Source organism: Ursus maritimus, unplaced genomic scaffold, assembly GCF_017311325.1.
Source record: "Ursus maritimus isolate PB19 unplaced genomic scaffold, ASM1731132v1 scaffold_24, whole genome shotgun sequence".
Lineage (NCBI taxonomy): Eukaryota > Metazoa > Chordata > Mammalia > Carnivora > Ursidae > Ursus > Ursus maritimus.
The window spans coordinates 5,785,548-5,795,814 of NW_024424897.1; the positions used below are offsets into that span (position 1 = coordinate 5,785,548).

Sequence of the window (10,267 nt, forward strand, 5' to 3'; positions counted from 1 at the left end):
CATGAATATTAATGTACAAGTTTTGTGTGGACTTATGTTCTCAATTCTCTTGCGTATATACTTAGGACTGAAATTGCTGGGTCATATGGAAACTCTATGTTTAGCATTTGGTGGAAATGCTTAACTATTTTACATTCCCACCAAGGTGTATGAAGGTGTCGTTCCTCACCAACATTTGTTATTGTGCCCTTTATTTTAGCCATCCTACTGGGTATGAAGTGGCACCTCATTGTGCTTTTGCTTTGCATTTCGCTAATGACCAATGATGTCAAGCACCTTCTCATGTGCTTGTTGGCCATTTGTATATCTTCTTGGGAAAAATGCCTGTTCAAGTCTTTGGCCCATTTTAAATTATCTGTCTTTTTTTGAGTTGTAAGAGTTCTTTGTGTAGTCTTGATACAAGGCCCTTAAATATATGGTTTGCAAGTATTTTCTCCTATTCTGTGGATTGTCTTTTCACTCTCCTGATGGTGTCTCTGAGGCACAAAAGTATTTAATTTTGATGAAGTACAACTTGTCTATTTTCCTTTTGTTTCTCGTGCTTTTGGTGTCCTATCTAAAAAGCCACTGCCTGAGCCAAGGTCACAAAGATTTACCCGCATATTTATTTCTAGACGTTTTCAGAGCTGCATTTTTTTTAAAAAGATTTTATTTATTTTATTTATGTGACAGAGAGACAGCCAGCGAGAGAGGGAACACAAGCAGGGGGAGTGGGAGAGGAAGAAGCAGGCTCCCAGCGGAGGAGCCCGATGTGGGACTCGATCCCAGAACGCCGGGATCACGCCCTGAGCCGAAGGCAGACGCTTAACGACTGCGCTACCCAGGCGCCCCTAGAGCTGCATTTTTTTTTTTTAACTGAGGCATAAATAACATACAGTGTTATGTGAGTTTCAGGCATATGATATAATGATTCAACAATTCTATACATTACTGGGTGCTCATCACTATAAGAGTATCAGCGCTACATTTTGGGCAAACCCCTGAGCAGATCCCAAGCTCTATCCCTGGCCACAACTCTCCACAAAGCCCCCACTCTAGCCCCAAACAGGCTGCTTACATTTCAGCATTTCTGCTCCATGGCTTCGTATAGGTGCACCTGTGCACGGGTGCCCAGGCACAGGCTGGGGCCAGCTTAAGGGTTCAGGATGCAGGCTGGTGAAAGAGGAGGCGGGGAGTGTCAGACTCTACATCCAAGGCTCAGGACTGAGGAAGCACCTGCTGAGGCCAACAGTCCCACCCTAGGGGGGCTGCTGCCAATGGTCTTTGCAGGAGAGGCTATCTACTGCGCTAGGATCCACTGCCACTCTCCTTCAGTCTTCCATTGCTAACAGCTATGCCGGCGGGCCCATCGTGGAAAAGGGGCCTGTAGAAAGCAACTCCCTGGTCACCACCAAACTTGGCTTTCCTTATCTCAGTTTACACCGCGCGCTAGGCCCCTCTCAAAGACTCTTGATCAGGGTCGATGACCTCTCATAGAGGCAGGACTCTAGGACCTAGGAGAGCCCTTTGGGAAATCCAGGTCCGCTGGATGCGGGCTCCGATGCTCAGGCTGTGTGTGGGTGGATGGCCGGGCCTGTGTGGGTAGCGCAGAGAGGGGCGCCAGGGTCAGGGAAGGGCAGCCCACATCTTCCAGTCCAGCCAATACCACTCGAGTGGGCAGCCGCCGGTCTTTCCCAAAGTCCGCCGCCTGCCCGCGGTGGGGGCGTCAAGGGGAGCCGCGGCCGAGCGCGCCCAGCAGGTGGCTGGGGCCGGGAGGCGGGGCGGGCCCGGCGCGGCGGGGGCGGGAGGAGGCCCCCGGGTGGGGGCGGGGGGCGCGTACAGGAATGCGCGCCGCCCCCGCGCGGCCCCGCCCCGAGCATCCCGCGCCGACCGGGCCGCGCTGCAGGCCGAGCGTCATGGCCGCTTGCAGACAGCCCCAGGCTGCGGAGCTGCTGGCCGAGGCCCGCCGAGCTTTCCGGGAGGAGTTCGGGGCCGAGCCCGAGCTGGCGGTGTCGGCGCCGGGCCGGGTCAACCTGATCGGGGAGCACACGGACTACAACCAGGGCCTGGTGCTGCCCATGGTGAGGGGCCGGGAGGGGAGCCCCGAGTCTCCCCCGTGGCAGGGCGGGCCTGAGGCGCGCGGGGAGGTGCCTAGTCCCTCCACGGATGTTGGGTGGCCTCACAGAACTTTAGCCATCCTCCCCCGAGTTTGGGGGCCGAGCACGTGGGAGAGACCCGGGGATGGGGTATTTCCCACGTTGGAGGGAGGAAGCGGGGGACCCGCGAGGAAGTAGGCTAGGAGGGGGTGTGCCGACGCCTCTTCGCTCTAGCCCGCCCTCTGTAGACCGCAGATCCTCACCATCAGCCTGGAAAGGCAGCTCAACTTGTGGGGCCCCAACGTAGCAGGCGGAAGGAGCGCCTCGGGCTCTGTATTCCAGGGGCTCCAGTCGCAGACCTGGGGTAACTAACCCTAGACCTCCGGCTCACCCGGTTCGGTTTACAGAGGAGGAAACTGAGGCCCAGAGAGGGCTAGTGATTTACAGAGGTGGGTTCTTGGTGGGGCTGCGATTAGAGCTGGGGCCCTTTCCACCTGGTGCAGCTTGGCAGGTGAGTGGGTACCGCACACTTGAGTCCACTCCAAAATGGGAAGGCATCAGTTGGAGCTCCTCTGACTCTCTTTTCCTTTCGAGCTCTACTCCCCCTGGCCCCACAGCTGGGAGCCCATGTTCAGGGCATAGTCCAGGTCTACCCTTCTGCCGCACTGGCCCTGCCCCTGAAAACCCAGGGGCAGGACCCAAGCCCCCAGGGCCAACTCAGCACTCTGGTTCTTCGCCCAAACACCCCTCATTCCTTTCTTGTTGAGCCTCAAAGGGAATCTGAAACCTTTCATTCTTTAGAACCTTAGTATGGGAGGAGCCTCGTCCCCTAGTCAGCGGGCAGAAGCAGAAACTTTACATACTCTCTTCTGCCAGGCGCTGGAGCTTGTGACCGTGCTGGTGGGCAGCCCCCGGGCAGATGGCCTTGTCTCTCTCCTCACCACCTCTGACGATGCTGATGAACCCAGGCGGCTGCAGTTTCCGCTGCCCACAGCCCAGCGGTCGCTGGAGCCCGGGACCCCCCGCTGGGCCAACTATGTCAAGGGAGTGATTCAGCACTACCCAGGTATGGGCCGAGGCTAGGGTCAAGTTCACACTAGTGCCAGGGGCACCGCCTCTCAGCTACGAAGCTCGTTAGTTCATCTAATCCACCATGGGGTAGCTTGTAGGAGAGCATCCCCGTTGTGCAGATGATGAGACTGATGCCCTGAGAGGTTCTAGAACTTGCCTTGAGCTGCCCATGGTATGATGGGAGGGGCCAGGATTCAAAGCCCTAGCCCTTTGGCCTCCAGAGCCCTAAACCAGGAGGAGAACTAGGAAGACTGTGTCCCAGGAACCTCAGGGTAGGAGGATGGAGGGTGCTGGGCCAAGGTGGCCTCTGATGATTGAGACACATCCCTGGGAGCGGCTGTCAGTCAGTTGCCTCCCTTCATACCAAAATGCACGTCCTTCGCGGGCTGTCCTCCCAGACAGCCCATCTCACCACCACCCATTCTTTCCAGCTGCCCCCCTCCCTGGCTTCAGTGCAGTGGTGGTCAGCTCAGTGCCCCTGGGGGGTGGGCTGTCCAGCTCCGCGTCCCTGGAAGTGGCCACGTACACCTTCCTGCAGCAGCTCTGTCCAGGTACTTCCTAGACCCGGCCCCCGATCCAGTCCGCCTTCCCTGAGGTGTCCTTGTGGTCAGAGCTTCTTCCCGCAATGTGGCTTCGGGAGGAGGGTGGGGAATCTCCCTGGAGTGGCACTGGAGCTGCCCTTGTGGCATCATGGACCAGCTCATCGCACTGCTGGGGCAGAAAGGCCACGCGCTGCTCATTGACTGCAGGTCAGGGGCTCCCCTTGTACCCTCCCTCCTCACCATCAGGAGCTTCTGGGTGGAGCATGCCCACTGGCTGGTGTGGCAAGTGGACACTTGGGCTTGTCATCTCCTCATTCCAACTCCATGCCAGGTCCCTGGAGACAAGCCTGGTGCCACTGTCAGAACCCAAGCTGGCTGTGCTCATCACCAACTCCAATGTCCGCCACTCACTGGGCTCCAGCGAGTATCCTCTGCGGCGGCGCCAGTGCGAGGAAGTGGCCCGGGCGCTGGGCAAGGAGAGCCTTCGGGAGGTGCAGCTGGAGGAGCTGGAGGGTGAGAGCTGGCTGGGCACCCTGTGGGGGTGCCGGGCCTTCGTGTGGCCTCGACCCTGCTGTATACCCCCTCATCTCCAGGGGCCTCTGCTGTTCTCTGCCCTCTCCCCCTAAAACTGCAGACCTAGGGCTCCAATCTCGACTTTGTGTACATGATTTCTTTTTTGTTTTATTTTATTGTTGTCGTTATTATTATTATTATTATTATTATTATTATTATTATTATTTTAAGTAGGCTCCACACCCAGCGTGGAACCCAGCATGGGGCTTGAACTAACAACCCTGAGATCAAGACCTGGGCTGAGATCAAGAGTCAGATGCCTAACCAACTGAGCCATCCAGGCACCCCTTAGTATTGTTTTTTCTAATAGGAGGATTATGGTGCGACCGTGGAAAATAGAGAAAAATCCAAAGAGGAAAACAATGAGGTGCAAGACCACCACCCAAAGATAGCCACTCTTGCATTTTAGCATATTTTCTTCCAGCGTTTTCTACATCTGTGTTTTTAGAGTTTAGTAGATGCAGTATTGTCACTTGTTTCTCTCTCTTTTTTTTTTAAGATTTTATTTATTTGACACAGAGAGCACAAGCAGGGGAAGTGGCAGTGGGAGAGGGCGAAGGAGGCTCCCCTCTGAGCAGGGAGCCCAATGCAGGACTCGATCCCAGGACCCTGGGATCATGACCTGAGCCAAAGGCAGACGCTTCACTGACTAAGCCACCCAGGCGCCCCTTGTTCCTCTTTTTCTAACGTTATCTGAGAACCGTTGCCTGTGCCAGCAGAGGCACGTCATCAACGAGGCCCTAGAAGCTACAGAACACTCCAGCTCGCCAGGTGTACCGTCACTTAGCCATTAACTGGTAATCCCATGTGACCCTATGATGGTTTTCATACACGAGTCTAATGCATTCTCTTGTTATTTTTCTTAGGATTAGATTCTGAGGAGTAGGATTGCAGAGTCGAAAGGTGCATGTATCTGAAAGGTTCCTGATACATGTGGCCAGGAAGATCGTGTATTTGATAGTTTGAAGGTCAGATAAATACCCCCTCATTCTGCCATACCCTGTGGAGCAGATGCTATTATTACGCCCTGTGTTTTGGATGAGGGGTCCAGAGTAAGTAGCAGTGCCGAGCCTCGAACCAGGCAGCTTAGCCCCCTAGCCCGTACTCTCAGCCGCGAGGCCAGGCTGCTGGCGCTGGCAGTTGTGCCCTCTCTGGCAGTGTGCAGGTGCTCATTGCAGGGACGCTGGCCAGCCCTGTGGGACCGTCTTGTCCTTCTTGGTGAACTGTCTCATTCACATCTGCCCCCCTTGCTCTGCGCAGGTGACCTTGGCAGAGGTTTTCACACGGGAACACCTTGGTTGTCCCTCTTCTCCACTGTACCCCTTCCCCACCACTCCCCGGGGGGGCTCCCCTCCCTGGGGACCCCAGGGCTGCCCTCTGCCTTCTCTAGAGTCCTTTGTCAGAAGCCATCCTTTGCCTCCTTCCTGTCCTCTGCCTGGCTCCTCCCCTTCTGCTTGGAAACGCGGCCAGTTCTCTTCCCTTCTAAAATTGAATCTCTTTCCTCTGCCAATTTTGGGGGAAGACCTAATGCTTATGAACCCCATTTTGTCATCTATATTCACTTCTCAATCCTCTCAGTTGGCCTGCCCACCCCCCCGCCCGACACAGCAGCTTTCCCATGAGTGTCGCCCCGCCCCGCCTGCCCCCTCCCGCTCACACTCCCTCCTCCTTGGAGGCCACCGGACCTGCATGCTCACAGCCCTGTTTCTCTGCGTGGGCCTGCCCCAGGCTTTGTCCTCAGTGCACAGCACCACTGTTCCACTCAGGATTTGGATTGGAGCCTGCAGCCCCTTGCTCCCCAGGCTGGAGCCTCTCCCCATTTCCACCTGTGGCCCTAGAGCCTCTACCTGATTCCCAGCGGAACTCCTTATCCTTCCTCCCCTTTCGGCTTCCCCTGCTGACTTCCCCTTGCCTCTTATTTCTTACCCTTGTCACTCGTGTGTGAGACCTCAGTCACCTCGGTGTCCTCACTGTCCCCCCTGCCACTCTTCTCTCCAGTCTCTGTCCCCTCCATTTCTTCCTCCCCCCATGTCAGGCCCCTCGTTGCTTTCTGACTATTTAGCAGCTGCTTTTTGGCTCCGGTGCCTGCTTCTCCCAGCTCGGGCCCTCCGCCCAGGGCAGTCGCTTTTGTCAGCTAGAGCTCAGCTCCAGCCCTTCCCTGCTCCCAGACCTCTGTGGCATCCAGAATTAAGTAGCCAAGCCCCCTGGCGCTCAGGGCCTCCACTACCGACTCAGCTTGCTCTCCCTGCCTCAGCGGTAGCCAGCGGGACGGCCTGATCCTGGGGCGGCCTGCCTCTTGATCTTTGCCTGGGCTGTACACCAGCTCCGGAGCCCCAGCCTCCCCAGCGGGGGCTGCCCTGGTGCTTCAGCGTGAACGGCAGCAGGAGGGTTTTCTCTCCCTCTTGTGCTACTGTGGGCTCTTGAAGGCAGCGCTGTGTTCCCCCCACCTTGAAAGCCACAAGGGCTGGGGCTTACCCTTCTGTTTATTGAGCACCCACTGTGTGCCTGGCACCCTGCTGGGATGGGAGCTCTCCATGTGTTCTCTCAGTGACACGGGCGTCCCATTTTATAGTCGAGGCAGGGAGGCTCCGAACCTTAGTCACCAGCACAAGGTTCTATTTACAGCTTTGTCGGAACCGGGTCTCCAACTCCCAGCCTCCCACCCGCAGGCCACCGCCTTGGCGCCCCCACCCCCACATCGGCAGGGGTGCAGAGGTGGTGGGTGGCGGGTCCGCTGACCCCTTTCGCTCCCCAGCTGGCAGAGACCTGGTGAGCAAGGAGGGCTTCCGGCGCGCACGGCACGTTGTGGGTGAGATCCAGCGCACGGCCCAGGCGGCGGCTGCCCTGAGCCGGGGAGACTACCGAGCCTTCGGCCGCCTCATGGTGGAGAGTCACCACTCGCTCAGGTGGGGACCCCGAGGTGCCTGTATATCCCAGGCAGAGGCTGAGCCCCGGGGCAGGGTGGGCCAGTGCTAGGCCCGCCCTCTCGTCTGTCTCCTCTGCAGGGATGACTATGAGGTGAGCTGTCCCGAGCTGGACCAGCTCGTGGAGGCCGCGCTGTCTGCCCCCGGGGTTTATGGCAGCCGCATGACCGGCGGTGGCTTTGGCGGCTGCACTGTGACCCTGCTGGAGGCCGCCTCCACTTCCCAAGCTATGCAGCACATACAGGTGGGTGGACGCCAGCGCCCGGGGGTAGGAGGGATGGAGAAATGGGTTCCCAGGGCCCGGCCGGGCTCAGACCGCACCTGCCTCTCCCACAGGAGCGGTACAGTGGAGCCGCCACCTTCTACCTCTCGCAGGCGGCCGATGGCGCTAAGGTGCTGCAGTGGTGAGGCACCCCCCTGGGGTGGCACCCGGCGGGCACGGGGCCTGCCAGGCAGCAAGTCACGAAGCTCCAGGCCTCTCACGCCTGCCCTCCGCATCTGGGTACTCAATAAATTTCTGCCTCCCACCGTGAGTCCCCGCCTGCCTGCCTCTAGAGGTGGGCGTGTGCTTGGGTATCAGAGAAGCTGGGTCAGAACCGCTCCCCTGCTCTGTGCAGTCACCGAAGAACGGACAGGGCAGAGCCAAGCGGTAGCAAAATCTTTTATTAAGTGCAGAACAAAGCTGGGCCCTTGTCATGTGGGTCCCAGCTCTTTGGTTACACACAAATGGGCTTGGGCCTGGGGCGGGGGAGTTGCAGCCAGAAGGGCCTTCTGGGACCTCTGCTCCCTTCATTCCTCCCAGAGAACACCTCCCTCTGCTCTGTAGCCAGAGGTGCTGGCCCTGTGATCAGCATGTAGGTGTGCTGGGCTGCGAGGGATCCGAGGATGGAGTAGCTGAGCCACGGCCAGGGGGAGGAGGCGGGGGGGGGCCAGGTTCCAGCACACTGTTGGGTAAGGGGTGGGGGGCTCAGGTCTGGAAGAACTGTTGGTCCACCTGGGTACTGAGGGTTCCACTGGTGGTCAGCGTCCGGCTCACAAACTCCTGGGTCACGTGGCGGGTGAGGGAGCCACCTGCTTCCAGGTGTTGGGACCCCAGGGTCAGTCCATCTGCAGGGGAAGTAGCACTGAAGGACTCTGCCTGGGGCCCTGCCTCTCTTGCTCTGAGAGCTCTGTGTTCCCCGCCCCCCCAGGAGAGTCTGATCCCCTGCCCAGCAACTCACCCAGTAGGAAGGGCTCGGTGGTGCTGGTGTGGGTGGTGGTGACGCTGCTGTATTCGCCTGGCAGTGAGTGCTGGAAGAGCCCAGGGTGGCTGCCCATTTGTGGGAAAGGGCCTGGCATGGGGAGACGGGCCAGTCAGAGATGATGGCAAGAGAAGAGATGGCCAGAGAAAGGGCAGGGGTTAAGAAGGGGTGAGGCACCCTACCTCCCTCCTGAGACTCGATGGTGATGATGCCCTCACGCTCTGGCCCGTAACCTTCGGTGGTCTTGGCCTGCACCTTGAACTTGTAGGGCACGTTCTCACTGAGGCCCGGCACAGTCAGCCGACTCTCAGGGCTGTCCCCATCCACCAGGAACGTGGTGGCTGGCTCTGGACAGGGAAGATGCCTTTAGCCTCTGCGCCTCCCTTTCCACCCCTCCCCTGGCCACCCTTGACCTGGGGGCAGGCAGCACCTCCTCCATGGGCCATCTCACAGGTCACCAGGTAGCCAAGGATATTCCCATCGGGCCTGCGTGGCCGCTCCCAGCTCAACTGCAGCGAGTCTGGGCTCAGGGCAGTGAACACCAGTGGGCCCGGGGCACTGGGTGTGCTCAGGGTGAAGGCGGAGCCTGGAGACAGCAGAGCAAGGGTGTCAGTGTGTGTGTGAGTAGGAGACATCGTGGGGGCAGCCGTGGGGTAGGGAGGCGGCTCACCTGGTAGGGGGCAGAGCGGACTCTGGGGGTGCACCTGCGACTCAATGGTGATGATGCCCTCGCGCTCTGGGCCCCAGCCTTCCTGGCTCTGAGCCCGCACACGGAACACATAGGAATGGTTGGGCAGAAGGTCTTCCACCACCACTGAAGTCTGGCTGGGGTTGGGGATGTTGAGCTGATGCAGCTCCCCTGGGGGTGGGTTGGGTGGGAGACAGTGGAGCAGTGTTATTCCCACTTCTGGCCTGGTCCCACGCCTTCCCCAGGTGCCACCAAGACCCGGTTATCACTCACCCAGGATTAGCTGTGGTTTGGGGGCAGGTGGGATCAGCCTGGTATGGTATGGTCAGTTGTTTAGGTTGTACACTATACAAGGGATGAGTGCAGCCTAACATCCCACCTATGTTCTGGCTGATTATGGGCCCAAGTCCTACTGCTGTGAGTTTGTCTTCCCAGGGAAGCACTACTTCCCAGCTCCCACAAAGCCATCTCTCAGGCCAACAGAGGCCCCAGGGCCCTAAGCCAGTGAAGCCTTGTTAGGCAAAACCTTAGCAGAGGGAATGACCTGGAGAGAAGCCCTGCGAGATAGATGAGGACTCAGGAGAAAGGAGGCGGTGAAGGGCAGTGAGGAGGATGGAAGTGAGCGAGCCTCTCAGTCTGGTGGGGATCATTAGTGTTCGAAGGACTTGGGTGGACTCCTATCCAGCCGGATTCTCCTGTGTGTCCCGAGACGCGGCCCAGCCTGGCAAGGCCCCACCCCACCGCCCGCCAGCAGCAGCTGGGCCTCACCGCCGTTCAGCAGCTGGTACTCCACGCTATAGCCCTGCAACACCTGCTCGCACTGTGGCTCCTGCCAGCTCACTTTCAGAGACGTGGGTCCCAGCGCTGAGAACACCAGGCGGGTGGGTGTGTGGGGCACACCGGCAGCCAAGCGGGAGTCTGAAGACGGGAGGCCGCAGTCAGTTTGTGGCAGGGGACTCCAGGCAGGAGTCCTGCCTCTCTCCCCCCTGACCTTCAGCTGTCTCATCTCTGCTGACTGCTGGCCTGGCAGCTCGCTCACCCTGCAACACCCTGTCCAGGCCACCCAGCACCTCCCGCACATCCCAGAGTGGGTGTGGGCCCTGCCTGTGCCGACAGGGCGAGCACCACAAGTTGACCCGTGCCCCCCCCCCCC

The 10,267-nt window shown here is 58.8% G+C and overlaps 2 protein-coding genes across 2 annotated transcripts in view; one reads left to right on the top strand and one right to left on the bottom strand.

Annotated features, from left to right (window-relative positions):
- The first annotated feature begins 1,832 nt into the window (after nucleotides 1-1,832).
- Nucleotides 1,833-7,712, top strand: GALK1 (galactokinase 1). Its single transcript, XM_040640222.1, is given in 8 exon segments — nucleotides 1,833-2,060; nucleotides 2,952-3,141; nucleotides 3,578-3,749; nucleotides 3,821-3,895; nucleotides 4,020-4,201; nucleotides 7,017-7,167; nucleotides 7,267-7,429; nucleotides 7,522-7,712. Coding segments are annotated over 8 exon segments (1,170 nt in total). The 5' UTR covers nucleotides 1,833-1,895; the 3' UTR covers nucleotides 7,594-7,712.
- A 121-nt stretch (nucleotides 7,713-7,833) lies between these two features.
- The window catches only part of ITGB4 (integrin subunit beta 4), a 26,021-nt gene continuing 23,587 nt past the window's right edge, over nucleotides 7,834-10,267 (bottom strand). Inside the window, exons 33-38 of the mRNA XM_008693775.2 lie at nucleotides 9,883-10,032; nucleotides 9,097-9,285; nucleotides 8,857-9,012; nucleotides 8,609-8,773; nucleotides 8,406-8,516; nucleotides 7,834-8,292 (exon numbers count right to left, since the gene is read on the bottom strand). Coding sequence (XP_008691997.1) covers nucleotides 8,153-8,292; nucleotides 8,406-8,516; nucleotides 8,609-8,773; nucleotides 8,857-9,012; nucleotides 9,097-9,285; nucleotides 9,883-10,032 — 911 coding nt within the window. The 3' untranslated portion in view covers nucleotides 7,834-8,152. The remainder of the gene's footprint in view (nucleotides 8,293-8,405; nucleotides 8,517-8,608; nucleotides 8,774-8,856; nucleotides 9,013-9,096; nucleotides 9,286-9,882; nucleotides 10,033-10,267) is intronic.